The sequence below is a fragment of the Balaenoptera acutorostrata genome, chromosome 7 (assembly GCF_949987535.1).
Source record: "Balaenoptera acutorostrata chromosome 7, mBalAcu1.1, whole genome shotgun sequence".
NCBI lineage: Eukaryota > Metazoa > Chordata > Mammalia > Artiodactyla > Balaenopteridae > Balaenoptera > Balaenoptera acutorostrata.
The window spans coordinates 66506858-66526870 of NC_080070.1; the positions used below are offsets into that span (position 1 = coordinate 66506858).

At 36.8% G+C, this 20013-nt stretch overlaps 1 protein-coding gene across 1 annotated transcript in view; it reads right to left on the reverse strand.

Annotated features, from left to right (window-relative positions):
• Positions 1-20013, reverse strand: part of THSD7A (thrombospondin type 1 domain containing 7A) — a 487237-nt gene that overhangs the window by 13389 nt on the left and 453835 nt on the right. Inside the window, exons 18-23 of the mRNA XM_007191805.3 lie at positions 17054-17198; positions 15269-15384; positions 11378-11495; positions 10982-11127; positions 10388-10562; positions 2648-2821 (exon numbers count right to left, since the gene is read on the reverse strand). Coding sequence (XP_007191867.3) covers positions 2648-2821; positions 10388-10562; positions 10982-11127; positions 11378-11495; positions 15269-15384; positions 17054-17198 — 874 coding nt within the window. The remainder of the gene's footprint in view (positions 1-2647; positions 2822-10387; positions 10563-10981; positions 11128-11377; positions 11496-15268; positions 15385-17053; positions 17199-20013) is intronic.

Here is a 20013-nt window from a genome sequence, read left to right on the forward strand (position 1 = left end):
CTGGGTATCACTGTAGGGACAGCTGCAACTTTACTAAATACAGCTCATTCTTTTCTTTAAAAGGTGACAATTTATATACCCACCAGCACTGAATAAGAGTTACTATTACTCCAAACCCTCACAAACATTTATAAATTCCAGATTTAAATTTCTTGTCAGTCTTGTGGGTGTGGAAAGCTATCTTGTCATTTTTAACTTGTGGTTGATTACCAAAGCTATTAAACAGTGAGAAAAATATTTGGGGGCATTTAGATTTCCTCTTGTGAATTGCTTATGTATATCTTTTGGCTCCCCCCACCCCTTTTTTTCTACTGAAATCTATGCCTTTTCATATTGGGGTGTGGGAATTTTTTATTCTAGAATAACAATTCTCAAATTATGGTCCAGGGACCAGGGAAGACTTTGACATTCTTTCAGAGTACGTGTGTGAGGATTTTCCCCTTTAACTACACACCTGGGTAAGTAAGGCTGGATTTTCTTCATATACATCAACTAAACTAAGATGGCAATAGACTGAATGCAGAAGCAGAGAAGAGAAGCCAGCTGTCTTCTGTTAAGCCAGATGTTAAGCCAGAGATTTGAAAAAGTGTAAAACGAGACCATGCCTGTCATTAAAGTTATTTTCTTTTTGTTTTGGAAAATAGTTATTTTTCAGGAAATATTTATGGTAACAAATTGATTTATGATTGTTTTAAATAAATTATCAAATATTTTAAAACATCAGTTGTCATTTTTTAATATGAAAAATTTTGATATATATAACTCACAGAGAAAAGCAGTTTGGGGTACTCAGCAATTTTACAAGTATGAAATTGTCCTGGAATGCTGAAAAGATTTAGGATAGTTGTTCTAGACACTAATTCCTTAAAATTGACTTCACAAATATCTTTTCTAAGTCTGTGGCTTGTCCGGTAACTTTGTTTATGATCTATTTTACAGTATAGAAGATTCAAATTTTGATTTAAAAGAATTTTTGTTTTTCATTTTAGTTTGTGATTTTGGTGTTGGATTGGGGAGATTTTCCTCATCTTTTTTTTCTACCCAACTTAGTTTTATTTCTTAAGATTTCACAATAAATGGGAGTTGTCTGTTTCTTTAAATTTTAGTAAAACTCATAATTAAAGTCATTTAGGTTTTAGTGTGTGTGCATGTGTGAGAATATTTGATAGACTTGTGTTTTTAATAGTTGCAGAATCTATGGTTTAGCTTCTCTATTACTCTCGATAAATAACATTCTAAATTGTTGTCAAGTTTTGACATTTATCAGCAAAATTTATTCATAGAATTATATTTTTAAACACTTTTATTAGTAGTAGTAATTTTGTCCTTTTTTTTCTTCATTGATTTTGCATGAGGTGGTCTATTTTGTTAGTTTGGTCAAAAAAACAAGCTATTGGCTTTGTTGATTATCTTGTTTATTTGTTTTCTATCTCATTGAATTTGTATTTATCAGTACTGTATACACTCTATTTCCCATTTTTTTTAAAATTGGGTTGAAAGTCTAGCTCTTATTAAACTTTTCTCCCTCCTATATAAGAATGTAAAGCTTCAAATTCCCTTCTAAGTACTTCTGTGCTGCATCCTGCATAACATTTGATATGTAATGCTCTAGAAATGTAGCTTTCAGTTTTCACTTCTGTGTGGGCATGGGGAGAATTTCTTTGCAATTGTTACTGATTCCTAATTTTACTTCATTGTCATTTCAGGGTAAACAATTCTTTTTCTTTTCTTGGGAATTATTTCATTTATTGTAACCTCTGACCTTTCTCTCCTTTACCTACCCAGGAATATGAAATGTTTTATCTGGTTGGTAAATTTGGGAAGACTTAACTAAGAAGGTGGATAATTCTATAATTCTTGGGTTAAGGCATCTAGCTCAATTGGCTTTCATTCTAAGCACTGTTCTCCAACATTCTAAGATTTCTTCAACTTTTCAGTAATATAGATGTTATTTTGGCTCCTATTTGCTAATATATGTCATACTCAATTGCTTCAGAACACAAGCAGGAATGAGAGGGTTGTTTGTTGAGCAAGACATTCTCCACTAGATAACAATTCTTTTTTTTTTCATTTAGATTTCTTCTGTGTTCCCAAACTAGAACATTTTAATGCTCTGTGGTTCTTGTGAATGTCATCTATTGCTTATATTGGGTGCATGGCTCTATGTGTATGTACACATATACACACAGACATATAAAGATGTATTTTTATATATGCTGTATGTCAAATTCAGACTAATCCTTACCAATACTTAGATTTATCAATTTCTGAGAATATAGTAAAATATCTCATTTTGCTGTTGCTTTGTAATTTTTCTTTCTTTCTTTTGATTTAAATAAATTGAGGATATTCTTAGATTCACACATCATCAGGGTTGCTACAGGTGTACAAATAACGTGCTCCTAATGATCTCAGCCTTCTTTAGCTCATAGAACTTGGAAATATTTTTACAATATTTCATTTATGAAGGGTGGCAAGACTTTTATTCTCTAAATATTTAGAATTCAGAATCATACCCTTAACTCAATTCTCAACTTTAAGTGATATCTTAGAAAATTTGCTTATTTAACAGAAAATTTTATATCTTATACTTTTGCTTATCAACACAAAACTAAAATAAATAGATTTTATGAATGGTAGCACTCACCATCACATGATTTTGTTTCTAACATCTGCTCTGGGCACAGATGTTGATTCTCTAGCTCTTGTATAATCACCGCTCTGGAACGGACCTGTATTCCACCAAAACCGAGGTCCTCACCATTCACACAGGTCAGCTGACACAGGCTCCAGGAAGACCACTCCTTCAAATAACAGTCACCTGCAAAACACAGGTTTGTAGTTTATACCCATACCCATAAAGAATAGCCAGCCAGATAATCATTTTATGTTTAACCCGACTAAGCAATGTTTTTAGGTATGCCAGTCATTCATGATATTTGTAAGATTTGTATAAGTATTTAATATTTGCAAGTTTGTATGTGGTTTTGTAAGTTTGTATTAATAGTGTTATTTTCTGAGTGGATGTTACTGAGTATAGCATATGTGTTGCTTAATGATATCAAAGGTAAACTATGGTTTGAAGGAGCTTGTCCATCATGATTTCCCTTCTCTTAAGTGACAACAATACTTGATTAAAACCTGCTACTATCACTCTTGTCATTATCATCATAAAGGGGTTTATTAAGCACTTGGTACTATTAAAAGAAAATCTAAATATACATAGGACTTGTCTTCTAGGTGTTCAAAATTTCAAAGAGCTTGAAGTCCAAGGCTGAGAAAGCTGGTATTTATGCTTGGTTTCTGTTTCTTCCCAAAGTTGTGGAGGTGAGACAGCTAACCAAGCAGCTGCAGTAGTGGCAATAATGAACACAATTTCCTCTGATCTACATCTTCAGTCAACTTCCTCCCCTTTTTTCAATTATTTATTGAAGAGTAATATACATGCAAAATGATGACACATCATAAATGCACAGATAGCTGAATTTTCACAGTCTGATTAAATACCCATGTAACCAACCTCCAAATCAAGCAACAGAGCATTCTCAGAATCTCAGAAACCCTCCTCATGTTATACATGGAATAGAACCATATGTACTTTTTTTAATGTCTGGTTTCTTTCACTCATTTATGTTTTGAGAACCATCACATATTTATGTTGCTCTAACTTGCTCATTTTTACTGCTGTGCTTTATTTATAAACAAACCACTATTTACATTTCGATTCTACTATTGATGGGCATGTGGAGAGTTGTAAATTTTTCCTATTATGAATACTGCTGCTGTGAACATTTTAGTATGAGTCTTTTGGTGAACTTATATATGCATTTCTTTTGGGTATATAACTAGAAAATAGTTACAGTTATATAGGAATTGTTGGGCCATAGTATATCATGTGTTCATCTTCAACCATTTTCAGAACAGGGAAGATTTAATGAAATACACCTTTCTCGTATACTCATTCATTCTTCAGGACTGACTGCTTGGTGATACTGTTCAGAGGATGCAGTACATTTTGATAAACACAAATCCATAAGGGATTCTTACCACTTTAATTATTCCAGCCATATCGCATGAATAATTTAAATTGCCTTATATTATACTGAAGATGTCTAATGTTAGCAAAAAGTTACCTGGAGATCTGATTAATGAAAAAACTTCTTGTGCCAGGATTAAGAAATCCTGGAAAGACATGAATTACTAACAGATACATGTATAATACTAAAGTGGAGTGATCTTTGTACACCTTTACTATAGTGTGTCATTATTACTCTGTCTGATGTCATCCTAAAATGAAGAAAATTCTAGTACATTTTGGAAGTGCTAAGGAAAAAGAAACTAAGAAGAATTTTTAAGTAGTCAGAGAAAGTTTTATAAATATTTATATCCCCTAGGAAATGCTACTTTTGGCTTACTCAGTTTTTAATTATGCAAGAGAAACTATTAAAAATAAGATAGAGAAACGCCTGTCAATATGAATGTAGTGTAACTTCACCTCAGTGACTGCAAACTATATGGAAGTAAAATATACCTTTTTACTAATAGGCTTTATCTCTGTGCTTGTATCACTTGACATAGTGTATTTTTACACAAAACTCAATAAATCTTTTAATGGTAGTCTGTGGATTATATAATTATCACTCCAGAATAATCCATGTCAAGCTTCAAAGATTTAACAACAGCAAATAAGTGTGAGGCATTGACTTGTACTAAATATATTTTTATATTTTGACCATATAAAACATTGTAATAATAAAACTACACTCTGCCTACCAAAGATATTAAGTGTCTGAAATGCATTTCCTACTTCAGTATTCTCTTTAAAGCTTATTAGCTCACATGCTGCTAGCTTTCAAAACCCATCACTGGAGAAAACTAGCAAGAGAGGAATGGAAATGAATAGATTGTAATTTACAAGAGGAGACCAGCCTCCTCCTGGATTTGTAATTGCTTTAATTAAAATGGTGAATTACCCTGTTCTATGCTACTATGGGATCTTGCAGTTTTTCTTCACATGGTTTACCACAGATTTCTTTTTTTTAAACTTTTATTTTATATTGGAGTATAGTTGATAAACAATGATGTGTTAGTTATAGGAATACAGCAAAGTGATTCAGTTGTACCCATACAAAGTATCCATTCTTTTGCAAATTCTTTTCTCATTTAGGTTATTACAGAATATTGAGCCAAGTTCCCTATGCTATACAGTAGGTCCTTGTTGGTTATATATAGTAGTGTGTACATGTCAATCCCAAACTCCCAATCTATCCCTCCCCACCTTTCTCCCTGGTAACCATAAATTCATTCTCTAAGTCTGTGAGTGTTTCTGTTTTGTAAATAAGTTCATTAGTATCATTTTTCTTAGATTCTGCATGTAAGTGATATCATATGATATTTCTCTTTCTCTGTCTGACTTCACTTAGTATGATAATCTCTAGGTCCATCCATGTTGCTGCAAATGGCATTATTTCATTCTTTTTAATGGCTGAGTAATATTCCATTGTATATATGTGCCACATCTTCTTTATCTGTTCCTCTGTCAATGGACATTTAGTTTGCTTCCATGTCTTGGCTATTGTAAACAGCACTGCATTGAACATGGGGTGCATGTATCCTTTTGAACCATAGTTTACTCTGGATATATACCCAGGAGTGGGATTGCTGGGTCATATGGTAGCTCTATTCTTAGTTTTTTAAGGAACCTCCATACTGTTCTCCATAGTGGTTGTACCAATTTACAATCCCACCAACAGGAGGGTAGGAGGGTTCCCTTTTCTCCACACCCTCTCCAGCATTTATTGTTTGTAGATGATGGCCATTCTGACTGGTGTGAGGTGACATCTCACTGTAGTTTTGAATTGCATTTCTCTAATACTTAACAATGTTGAGCATCTTTTCATGTGCCTTCTGGCCATCTGTAGGTCTTCTTTGGAGAAATGTCTATTTAGGTCTTCCACCCATTTTTTGATTCGGTTGCTTGTTTTTTTGATTTTGAGCTCCACGAGCTGTTTGTAAATTTTGGAGACTAATCCCCTGTCAATCACATTGTTTGCAAATATTTTCTCCCATTCTGTGGGTTGTCTTTTCGTTTTGTTGATGGGTTCCTTTGCTGTGCAAAAGCCTCTAAGTTTAATTAGGTCCCATTTGTTTATTTTTGTTTTTATTTCCATTACTCTAGGAGATAGATGGAAAGAGATTTTGCTGCGATTTGTGTCAGAGTGTTCTGCCTATGTTGTCCTCTAAGTTTTTAGTATTCTGTCTTACATTTAATTTTCTTTATTACAGAATTAAGAAAATTCTTAATTTTCTTTTTTTGCAATATCTTTGTCTCGTTTTGGTAACAGGCTGATGGTGGCCTTGTACAATGAGCTTGGGAGTGTTCCTTCCTCTGCAATTTTTTTGGAAGGGTTTCAGAAGTGTAGGTTTAACTCTTCTCTAAATGTTTGATAGACTTGGCCTGTGAAGTCATCTGGTCCTGGATTTTTGTTTGTTGGAAGTTTTTTCATCACAGTTTCAATTTCAGTGCTTGTGATTGGTCTGTTCATATTTTCTATTTCTTCCTGGTTCAGTCTTGGGAGATTGTACCTTTCTAAGAATTTGTCCACTTCTTCCAGGTTGTCCATTTTATTGGCATAGAGTTGCTTGTAGTAGTCTCTTATGATCCTTTATGTTTCTGTGGTGTCCATTTAACTTCTTTTTCATTTCTAATTTTATTGATCTGAGTCTTTTCCCTTTTTTTCTTGATGAGTCTGGTTAATGGTTTATCAATTTTGTTTATCTTCTCAAAGAACCGGCTTTTAGTTTTATTGATCTTTGCTATTGTTTTGTTTCTATTTCATTTATTTCTGCTCTGATCTTTATGATTTCTTTTCTTCTACTAACTTTGGGTTTGTTCTTTTTCTAGTTGCTTTAGGTGTAAGGTTAGGTTGTTCATTTGAGATTTTTCTTGTTTCCTGAGGTAAGACTGTATTGCTATAAACTTCCCTCTTTGAACTGCTTTTGCTGTGTCCCACAGGTTTTGGATCACTGTGTTTTCACTGTCATTTGCCTTTAGGTATTTTTTGATTTCTTCTTTGAGTTCTTCAGTAATTCATTGGTTATTTAGTAACATACTGTTTAGCCTCCACATGTTTGTGTTTTTTACAGTTTTTTTCCTGTAATTGATTTCTAATCTCAGAGCATGTGGTCGGAAAAATTTCAATTTTCTTAAATTTACCAAGGCTTGATCTGTGACCCAAGATGTGGTCTATCCTGGAGAATGCTTCATGTTCACTTGAGAAGGAAGTGTATTCTGCTGCTTTCAGATTGAATATCCTATAAATATCAATTAACTCTATCTGGTCTAATGTGTCATTTAAGGCTTGTGTTTCCTTACTAATTTTCTGTCTGTCTGGATTATCTGTCCATTGGTGTAAGTGGGGTGTTAAAGTCCTCCACTATTATTTTGTTACTGTTGATTTCCCCTTTTATGGCTGTCAGCATTTGCCTTATATATTGAGGTGCTCCTATGTTGTGTGCATATGTATTTATAATTGTTATATCTTCTTCTTGGATTGATCCCTCGATCATTACGTAGTGTCCTTCCTTGTCTCTTGTAACATTCTTTAATTTAAAGTCTATTTTGTCTGATATGAGTATTGCTACTCCAGCTTTCTTTTCATTTCCATTTGCATGGAATATCTTTTTCCATCCCTTCACTTTCAGTCTGTATGTGTCCCTAGGTCTGAAGTGGTTTGGATTAAATGCTGTGACCAAAAGACAAAGACGGACTGAATGGATATAAAAACAAGACCTGAATATACGCTGTCTGTAGAGACCCAGCCATAAAAAGAACAAAATAATGTGATTTGCAGCAACATGGATAGACCTAGAGATTCATCATACTGAGTGAAGTAAGTCAGTCAGAGAAAGACGAATATATGATATCGCTTATATGTGGAATCTAAAAAAATGGTACAAATGAACCTATTTACAAAACAGAAATAGAGTCACAAATGTAGAAAACAAACTTACAGTTACCCAGAGGGAAAGTGGGGGGGATAAACTGGGACATTGGGATTGACATATACACACTACTATATATAAAATAGATAAGTAATACGAACCTACTGTGTAGCAAAGGAACTCTACTCAATACTCTGTACTGACCTATATGAGAAAAGAATCTAAAAAAGAGTGGATATATGTATATGTTTAACTGACTCACTTTGCTGTACGGCAGAAACTAGCAAAACATTGTAAATCAACTATACTCTAATAAAAATTTAAAAAAAAAATAAAGAGGAAAAAAAGTCAGTATGGCACTGGCACAAAAACAAAAATATCGATCAATGGAATAGGATAGAAAGCCCAGAGATAAACCCACGCACCTATGGTCAACTAATGTACGACAAAGGAGGCAAAGATATACAATGGAGAAAAGACAGTCTCTTCAATAAGTGGTGCTGGGAAAACCGGACAGCTATGTGTAAATGAATGAAATTAGAACATTCTCAAATACCATACACAAAAATAAACTCAAAATGGATTAAATGTAAGACCAGACACTATAAAACACGTAGAGGAGAACATAGGCAGAACACTCTATGACATAAATCACAGCAAGATCTTTTTGGATCTACCTCCTAGAGTAATGGAAATAAAAATAAACAAATGGAACCTAATTAAACTCAGACGCTTTTGCACAGCAAAGGAAGCCATCAACAAAACGAAAAGACAACCCACAGAATGGGAGAAAATATTTGCAAACAATGTGACTGACAAGGTAATTCATCTCCAAAATATATAAACAGCTCATACAGCTCAATATCAAACAAACGAACAAACAAATGAACACCCCCCCCCCCAAAAAATAACAACACGGAATTAAAGAATGGGCAGAAGATTTAAATAAGACATTTCTCCAAAGAAGACATAAAGGTGGCCAAGAAGCACATGAAAAGATACTCCACATTGCTAATTATTAGAGAAATGCACATCAAAAGCACTCCTGGGCATATATCCAGAGAAAAACCATAATCCGTAAAGTACATGCACCCCAATGTTCATTGCAGCACAAATATCATATGATATCACTTATATGTGGAATCTAAAACAATGATACAAATGAAGTTATTTACAAAACAAACAGACTCAAAGACATTGAAAACAAATTTATGGTTATCAAAGGAAAAAGGTGAGGGGGAGGGATAAATTAGGATTTGGGATTAACATATACATAGTACCATATATAAAATAGATAATCAACAAGGACCTCGGGCTTCCCTGGTGGCGCAGTGGTTGAGAATCTGCCTGCCAATGCAGGGGACACGGGTTCGAGCCCTGGTCTGGGAAGATCCCACATGCCACGGAGCAGCTAGACCCGTGAACCACAACTACTGAGCCTGCGCGTCTGGAGCCTGTGCTCCACAACAGGAGAGGCCGCGACAGTGAGAGGCCCGCGCACCGCAATGAGGAGTGGCCCCCGCTTGCCGCAACTGGAGAAAGCCCTCGCACAGAAACGAAGACCCAACACGGCCAAAAATAAATAAATATTAAAAAAAAACCAAAAAACAAGGACCTACTGTACAGCACAAGGAACTCTACTTATATTTTGTAATAATCTATATGGGAAAAGAATCTGAAAAAGACCATATACACACACACACACACACACACAACTGAATCACTATGCTGTACACCTGAAACTAACACAATATTGTCAACCAACTATACTCCAGTATAAAATGAAAATTAAAAAAGATAGGCAATTCACTTCCAATCTTGTTCTTTTCTAGCCCATCAATACACTGTTGCCCCCATATCTTTCTTAAGGCCATAGGGTCATGCTTGACACTGAGGTTATTTTGACCTTCTATCTACCCTAAAGTCCTCTGCATCAAGCCCAAATTCCTAATCATTAACTAATCACTTCCTGCTATTTATTTCTAATCTCCTTGATATACAACGTTTGCTTTCTACATTTTCCTGCTTGTACCTCTGTGTCCAACACTAAATCAGAATTTCTTTCATTCAAAATTTTCTTCCATAATACTATTTTTTCTCACTCTTGAATGGTAATTTATCTAGGGGTAGAATTTTAGGTTTCATACTCTCCCTGTCAAGCATGAGCCTAAGGCCTTAATTTCCATTCTTTGCAGAAGTTAAAACTCGAGGGGGGGTGAGTGTCAACAGAGGCCACGTAGGAGAACTGGACTTCACCCCCACCTGGCAGTAAGGAGTCAGTGCCCCCCTTCATCCACACTACAGTGTCTAGCTGTTGGCACAGATATTACTGAATTAGAAGACTGTTGACATCTCTTAACTTAGACTTATACATGCAACCCCTTCTCCACCCTGGTCCTGGTAAGGAATAGCCAAAGTACAAATTCTGTTTTGCTGTTGTTACCTGGGCAAGGCTGGGTGCAGGTTTCCTCAAGAACCACTTTTTTATTACCATCTATAATGGGTTCAATATCAGTACAGAATTCTTCATCCACCACCTTGCTGAAATCATCAGCTGACCCATCACTCACTACACAAGAAATATTCCTTGTTCTGGCCCCTTCGCCACACTGGGCATCCTGAAATGGAGGAAGAAATATCTAATTAGGAAAAAAAAATAATTCATTAGTTAGCTCATCGCTTACAGTCATCTCTGCACCATTGGTTTTGATTTATGAGCAGTTAAAGGAGCATTTGAAACCCTAGGGAAGAAGTCCTATAGGGCACTAGCTATAAAGCATAGCACGAACAATTTATTTGTTTTCTAGCCAAAGACAGGCAAATAAATTTTCATTAAAATGAATCAGTCTCCAAATGGTTTTAAGATACAGGACAGGGAGTGCTTGTTATCAAAACTAATTAAACAGTTATGAAATGGCAAGGTACCTAAAATCTTTAACAGGAAACATGCTATCTGTAAGCTCTGAAAATATTTCTGAAACCAAGTCTCTCCAGATAAAGAATACACACTTCCATACAACTTCTTGAGATTGGTTACCTGCACTTGGCATGCAGACCACTGGCTGTATTGCCACCGATAACAGGGCTTCACTGGGCAAGGCTTAGACTGTTCCATCAGGGCAGGGCACGGTCTTCCATCACCCTGAAAGGGCTGGGTTACTGTTCGTCTTCGGATCATTTTTCCTTTAAGAGATACAAAGTGGTGCAACCTCAGTGATACACTACAGTTGTGCAAGCATATATCTTATTGGGAGAAGGTATCAAAGACATTTCTCCCGAGATTAGAGGAACAAGTAAGGCTTAGACGTTTTGGAAAGAAAGATACCCTGATGCAACCTTTCTGCAGATTATTTGATATGACTTAAAGCAAGAGGGACACTTTATTTCATATTCCTTGACCATCAGTCTAATGCCAAATAAAGCACAAACAAACCTGTGAGGCCACATGTTTGAGAACACTCTGACCAAGGAGACCAGTCAGAAAGCTGACAGTTCACAGGACATTCCACCACGCAGGACGTGTTCATCTGCCATTTCTTCTCCAGGCCAAGCTGAAAGGACAGAGGTAGATCTATTTGTACTGACGGGAAGGCATGACCACAGTGCAGTGTTGATGGAAGGAGGAAGGAAGGGCAAGATTGGAGCGGGGAGGAGAGGAGAGGAGAGGAAGAATAAGCAAGATGTATAATAAAATAAAAAGATGTCTGCAGGACAAAGACCCAAACTGTTAACAATATAAAGTGGTTCAATCCAGGAGAGTGGGAGCAAAAGGAACAGGATGAATAGAGGAGCCCATTTACTCAGTAGACTTATATATTGTTGAATTTTTTATATAAAAAATGAAAAAAGGAAGATTTAATCTCCAAATTAGTTGAATTTCCCTAAAGGAGGAATAAATAGGTATAAGCACAAATATTTTCTATTAGTTAAAAACCAGGAATATCATCAATATACAGATATATAATTGTATTTTGGGGATATTATTTATTTTTACATGTGCATGTCAAACAAAAAAGAGCGAGGTTAAAGACCAATTGCCACTCAAAACCAAAAATATAATGTACTAAAATAATATAAAATAGTTTTAAAGTAAGCTACCTCTCTCAAAAGGAGGGGTGGGTCACTAGAATTTTTATTATGAATATTTTATATACATTTATTATTTTTTAAAAAAGATTTTCCCTTCTAAAACTGATCTCAGCTAACTGTGGTGTAATTGTTATTTTGGCATTAGTCTCTCATCAGATAATAATGTTGTGCATTTTACTGCATTAAGTAGCATTACTTATTTAAGTATTCTACCTTTAAAAAAGGATGAGATTTCAAACTCATCCACTGTATATTCAAACATTTAAAAATTCAAAGGTACAAAATAGCATTGAAATAGAAAAATTAAGAGCTTGTTAGGAAAGTGCAATTTTTTAAATTAGTAATCCTTGGGGATTTTCAAGACCTTTTTTATTTCTGCATGAAAGTACGTTTACAGTGTAATTTATAGAGCAGAAAAAGGCAAAAGAAAATTTTTCTGAAATGTTATGTTGCAGTTCAAGTAGAACTCTTGGCTCTAAGTTATGCACTGAGAGAGGATCAGATCGATGATTTATGTACCAGATCCCTCTGTAAACACTCTCATTATATTCTCCATCAGTAATACTTGACAAAGCTGAGTATTTGGTATGAAAACTTTTACCATATCACTTAATTTAAAATTAAATTAAATCACTTATAATCACTGGAGATTAGAAGTTTTAAGGTGATACGATAAAAATGATGTGTTAAATTTAAGGTACCTAATAGTTTCATTGAGAAAGGTTTTGAATCACAGAATTCAACTACTACTGGCTTATTTATTTCGCTAGAGGATTAAAAAGGATGTCTGTTTACAGATATTTTGGGTATCTAGTAGTAAGACATTTCAACTCTGTACTACTTTTTCTCTTAAATTTCTTGTAGCTTCTTTTTCTGCTCTCTCTCTATATCTATCCACCTCTACCTATCTATCTATCTATCTGTCTATCTACCTATCTATCTATCTATCTATCTATCCATCCTATCATCTATCTAATCTATCATTTATCTAAACATATGTTCAGGGATAAAAGAATAGGAAAGGAGAAACCAGTTATTAGGTATCCGGTGAATTAACGTCTGAAAAACATCAAAGACAAAAGTGCTATATAAATGCTGGATGGATTTAACCCTAATTTTCCTCTCTGTTGGACAGTAATGCCATCTTTCTTTTTGGCTGTTAGAGAAACAGCAAGAGTTAGCTACTGCTATTGCACTCAATTCAGGGTTTGCACATGTATTAGTAGGTAGGCAATCTACTGTTAAAAAAGATAGCCAGCTTTTCTCAGGGCTGTTATTTAAGTCTACTGCTTTTTAGGGTGGATAAAATGGGATATGAGTTGTTTAATCCAATTCCTGCAGAGAGTAGCACTGCTCTCCCTGAATACAGCATTTACTAAAATGTTATGATCTGAACCCCTGTCATCACAGTATTCAGACATTATAATATTTGTACATAAAAGTAAAATTATCTAGGCTCCTGGATACTTAAAATTATTTCTCAGGTTTTAACCCACGTTTCACTTAAGAAATAAAAGGCCCTATTTATATCTTTGTCCTGTAGTCATGAGATATCTAAAAACTGGTCTTGTATGATTTGGGTTTAGCTTTCTAAAAGCTCTCAGAGCTATTAATAGTTATCTCATTCTGACCCAGGAGGACACTTACATGTGCATTTGCAAAAAAAGAGACATATTAACCAACTAGAGGTAGACCACAGAAAGCTCTCCAGCCTGTATATGACTATAATAATAACGTTCATTAATAATAATGTTGTTTTTATAATGGTCACATCACTTCGATGTTATTAGTTTCAAAGCCAAACTGATTCAGGTATAAAATTTCTGATGAAATCTAAAGCAGTAATTGACTAAGTTATGTTATAAGATGACAGAGCAATTTATTAACGCAACAATTTGTTTTCAGCACACTTGGGAGCTCTGTTCCCATGGACAGAGATACAGAGAGTTAAATTAGGTCCACAAAGGGCTTCCCTGGTGGCGCAGTGGTTGAGAGTCCGCCTGCCAATGCAGGGGACACGGGTTCGAGCCCTGGTCTGGGAAGATCCCACACGCCGCGGAGCAACTAGGCCCGTGAGCCACAACTACTGAGCCTGCGCGTCTGCAGCCTGTGCTCCGCAACAAGAGAGGCCGCGACAGTGAGAGGCCCGCGCACCGCGATGAAGAGTGGCCCCTGCTCGCCGCAACTAGAGAAAGCCCTCGCACAGAAACGAAGACCCAACACACCCAAAAATAAATAAATACATAAATTAATTTAAAAAAATTAGGTCCACATCGATAATATCAAAGATATCAAATGGATTAAAATATTTCCATCTTGAGTTTTCCCTTAGGAGTTTGAATAATTTACCATGAGCTTATGATAACCCCTAGGATGTGTAGACAGAAGTCATGGTCCCATGTCTACTGAACCCTAATGAGGTTATAAGTTCCTCCCGGGTGTTGCACGTCTACGGAGGCTGTTGCTTATCTTGGTTCATGTTTAACCCAGTGGCCTCAGATGCAGGAGGAGTCAAAATCTGTCAGGAATGTGAGTGCCCTTTTGGTCTGGAAACCAGACAAAATAGTCAAAACCCGAAGTGTAGCTTCATGAAAACTACCGAAGGACAACAGCTATGTTTTCTCGCGTTTCCTAAGGTCATATTAGAAACGATAACATTACTTTTGTAAATTGGAGAATTAACAGTTACAATTCTCTGTACCTAAGAGACACTAATGGCAGACTCTATTCCTTTGTTTGAATTTCAAGCTCTCTCTTATCCAGACCTGAGTCTTAGACTCTCACAGCTGGGTATTAGATCCTAATATCAAAATCTGCTACCAAACCACATGCGATCAATGTTTTGCAACAGAGAGAATAAATGATGGCTCTTGGCAGGTGTCCCAGGCAACACAAAATTCATATGAAATTACAAAAGATGATGAGTAGTCTGATTAAGATTTATTGCCTTTATTCACCTTGATTACTTATTGTTCCCCAAGCATTTCTTTCAGAATAGGCTAATTAGCATACCTTTGGGCTCCAAGCAGAACAAAATACAGGAAATTACGTGTAGAAATCAGTAGTGTTGGACAGTGTCTCTTTTCAAGAGAGTGTTTAGCAGCCTCTGAATAGTGCCGAAAACATCTGCTGGCAATGAGCTGCATAAAGCGCCAGTCAGGTCACTTGGCTCAGCATGAATTGAAATTATTAGGGAAGAATTTACTCGCAAAGACATAACACAGCATCCCCTCACCTCTTCACAGTATTTCAGGTTAACCGACTTGCCATCACTTCGAACACAATCCAACATCCTTGTTTTCATGCCATTTCCACAAACTGCCTTCTCACTCAGCTGGCATGTACTCCAGTCTGGAAGGAAGGGAGCATATCAGAACAGAAGGCTATGTATGAACCGGATTTCAAATGAAACTCAGATGACCTGAATCCCATATTTAATTCACAACTGCTTCCTAAGCCCCGCAATCAATCATCCCACATGCAGAGCGTATGGGTCCCGGCTTTGAACATATCTGGAGTCAAATGGAAATGCTGGCGTTGCACATCGCTACAGGGACTATTCCTGAGGCAGATGTCTCCCTGACAATCTTGCTAGCTAGCTGTTTGGTGATACTGTAGAAATGGCTGTGGCCTGCAGATCAAATGTCATTTAAAAACTTTTTTCCTAACGAAAGTAGAAATTTAAATTTCAACATTTTTGTTTAAGCAAAATAATCATAATTTTAATGGCTCGTACTTTAGGTAGTTATATCCAAATAAAACTGTCGTTCACTTACTGTCCGTACTGTAAAATGTACACTTATTTATTTCAAAATCACTTTGGCCATATTTATTTAATTCCCTTTATTATACGTCTTTTGCAAAATAATTCTTTTATCTTTCTTTCCAGGGTAACGTAGCATGCCCCAGAGAACTGTGATTTCATTGTGTCATGATAGGAAACTGAAAAACCAAAAGAAGCAAAAAGCCAATCTGACTGCTGTGTGTCACTGTACAGTTTCTGGGGATTATTTTGGTGTGAAAATTACTCGGGAAAAATTCCAAAATAAGCTTCAGCGTTGCCCTAAGTCATATAAACCATGAAACTCTTCTTTCCTAGAGTATATGCCTTGATGGTATGAGATGAGGGTTTGGGAAAGAAATGGAATTTAGAATAAGCCTTTTTTTCTAAAAAACACTCATCTAGGGCTTCCCTGGTGGCGCAGTGGTTGAGAATCTGCCTGCTAATGCAGGGGACACGGGTTCGAGCCCTGGTCTGGGAAGATCCCACATGCCACGGAGCAGCTGGGCCCGTGAGCCACAATTGCTGAGCCTGCGCGTCTGGAGCCTGTGCCCCGCAACGGGAGGGGCCGCGATGGAGAAAGGCCCGCGCACCGCGATGAAGAGCGGTCCCCGCACCGCGATGAAGAGTGGCCCCCGCTTGCCGCAACTGGAGAAAGCCCTCGCACGAACCGAAGACCCAATACAGACAAAAATAAATAAATTAATTAAAACACTCATCTATCTTTTTTCACCTATACCTTTGATAATATTTATATCTCTGAAACATTTATATTCTCTTCACGCACTTCTTGGCAAGCTTAAGATTGCTGATGTCTTTACAGCAGACTAATCACGCCTATGAACTGCCCCCACAGAAAGAATTGTTGTCCCAGTATTCACAGTGATTAAACACATTCTGAAGAAGAAAGACATCTTTCAATAAACTGATACCCATGGGAAGATATATCTTTTATGTGCACCTTCTGAAAGTGGGAGGGTGGCTTAAATAGGAACCCTCAGGCTATTCACCGTCTGCCTTAAGAGCTAATGTTTGTGTGATAATTTCTCTATTTTGATGTTTATTAAAAATAAGGCAGATAAATATTTCTTTCCTTTAATACGGAATTATTTCTGGGAGAGTAAGCAGCATGTCCAAAAGGCACGCAGATGGAGTTGAACAATATTTCCGGAAACGCTGCTGAGCTGACAGACGTGGGATTTGGCCTTTGACTCTATAAAGAGATGACTATTCACGTACCTGTTACATTATAATCATAGTGGAAGCAGTTTTTGTTCAGGTTACAGGGTTCCTTCTCAACAGCATCAGGGCAGGCTCTTCCTTCATCAGCAGGTTGTCTGATGGGATCCGCTGACCTTTGCCGGAAACTGCTTTGATTGCAAGGCTGACAAAGAATAATATAGCTCCTCAGAAAGGTGAACACTCAGCCACACAAGAGCTAATGTATTAGGGAGAGCACTGGAGCAAGAGTTAGTTAGAACCTTTGGGACACTGGCTAACTTAAACAATCTCATAACACCTCAGTTTCTTCATCTATAAAATCAAGGTGGTGGATGCATTTCTCATGTTCCATCTAGCTCTAAGATGCAGGGGACAGGGAATGTTGCCTGCCATTCCAGCACACAAAGACTGTTGCCTGCTGTCTCAGTTCTACAATGATCAAGGCACCAGCCACTGCAGCTGCTGCAGGTGACGTGCCCTGAGGGAAACAGGATGGAGAAAAAGAGGTCGCATTCTGTGCTTTGGATACTGACCCAAGATAGTTAAGATACATGTCCAAGGAATAATTTCAATGAGCCCAGATTCTTGCATCTTCCTATACACAGGAAAGCACTAAAGTCATTAACTAGAGATGTCTGTTTTAGTGATTGGCAGTAATCTTTTGATGTCTGACTGTATGTTCTTTCCCAGCAAAAAACTCCTGTTTATCCTGGCTCCTCCTTTACCTTTTCAGAGCAGTTCCTCAGAGCTATCTAAAAGGTTGTCTCCCAGGCTATAATCCTCAGTAAGATCCCCGAATAAAGCTTAACTCGCAACTTTTAAGCTGTGTGTGTTTCTTCAGTGCTTAAGAGATGTGTCTAACCTGAAAAGATATCTGCACCCCCTTGTTTATTGCAGCCCTATTTACAATAGCCAAGATATGGAAAAAACCGAAGTGTCCATCAATGGATGAATGGATAAATAAGTTGTAGTATAATTATACAGTGGAATATTATTCAGCCATAAAAAAGGAGGATTCCTACAATTTGTGACAACATGGATGTGGACCCTGAAGGCATTACGCTAAGTGAAATGTCAGACAGAGATAAACAAATACTGTATGATCTCACTTATATGTGGAATCTAAAAAACAAAAGAAAAAACAAAACACATAGAAAAAGAGATCAGACTTACAGTTACCAGAAGTGGGGGTAGGAGAGAAGGGAGAATTGGAGGAAAGTGGTCAAAAGGTGCAAATTTCCAGTTATAAGATAATAAGTAGTAGGGATGTAATGTACAACATGATAACTGTAGCTAACACTGCTGTATGTTATACAGGAAAGTTGTTAAGAGACTAAATCTTAACAGTTCTCATCACAAGCAGAAAGTTTTTTTCCTTTATTCTTTTCTTTCTTTTCTTTTCATCATACCTATTTGAGAAGATAGATGCTACTGAACCAACTGTGGTAATCATTTCACAATATATGTAAATCAAACCATCATGCTATATGCCTTAAACATACAATGATGTCTGTCAATTATTTCTCAGTAAAACTGGGAGGAAAAGAGCCTATGTGTCAAATATTAATAGATACATCAGGGCTTCCCTGGTGGCGCAGTGGTTGAGAATCTGCCTGCTAATGCAGGGGACACGGGTTTGAGCCCTGGTCTGGGAGGATCCCACATGCCGCGGAGCAACTGGGCCCGTGAGCCACAACTACTGAGCCTGCGCGTCTGGAGCCTGTGCTCCGCAACAAGAAAGGCCGCGATAGTGAGAGGCCCGCGCACCGCGATGAAGAGTGGCCCCCGCTTGCCGCAACTAGAGAAAGCCCTCGCAGAGAAATGAAGACCCAACACAGCCAAAAATAAATAAATAAATAAATACTTAAAAAAAAATAGATATATCACATCATCCATATACAAACACATACATATGCTCATATTAATTATTGTAGATCCCTAATACATAAATTATAATCTATCTATTTATCTAATACAGTTGACAGGACCTGAAAAACGGTTTTGAGGGTGAACTTTAAATAACTAGTTATATACAACCTTTATTTTCCTAATGTGCACTCATGTATGCACACAAACACAACTTAGCACTAATGAAAAAGACTGGTTGCCATTCTCCTACTGGTACAGTCTTGTTTTGAAAACATCTGGTTACTAAGATCAGAAACAGTAACTTCAAATCTGATGCTATGGAATTAAATAGAATAGAAAGTCATTTGCATATGCTTGTGAAACAGCTGATTCTTAATTGCAATTTAACCTGTATCCAAGTCAACTGCCAGCCCTGTTTTGCTCCTGCTCTATCAGTTGGCTGCTAATCAGCATCTTTAATAATGTTAACACTGAAATAGAAAATTAATTTCTCCTTGAAAACATGCATCTGTCCCATATTATATTTCAGCAAATTAATTCCACATTAGATGTATCTTTTCCATGATTTGATGCCATTCTGAAGTGTGCAGCTTTACAAAGGTGCACAAGGATAAGCCAAATTTCCCACATCATCAGCCAGTTCTGTTTCAAGTGACTCTCCTCCCAGGGTCCCATGGAAGAGGCCCTACGGGCTGCTGAAATCTAGAAGCTTTGTGTGATTTGAAACTCTCAGCTGGCTTTCCAGGCCCAAAGAGACTCAAGAGTCAGTGTGTGGAAAGAGATTCACTGATGCACAGCTTTCTTCTTTCTACTCCCTTTCTTACCAGGATCTTTTGCGTTTTAGTGTCAATACTCCTGCTGCCATACCCCTACTGTGTGAAAGATTATTTCTACAATTTAAAATGGATTGGGCAAAAAGCAAGGGATGATAATAACCTGACACCATTGAAGTATTTTTACTAGATTTTCATTCTTTTTCCCTTTACCTGGAGGGAATCATTATCACCACTGCAGTTTTTAACATGCTGTGAATTCAAAAGCAAATGTAAAGGCATTTTGGGACTTCCCTGGTGGTGCAGTGGTTAAGAATCCTCCTGCCAATGCAAGGG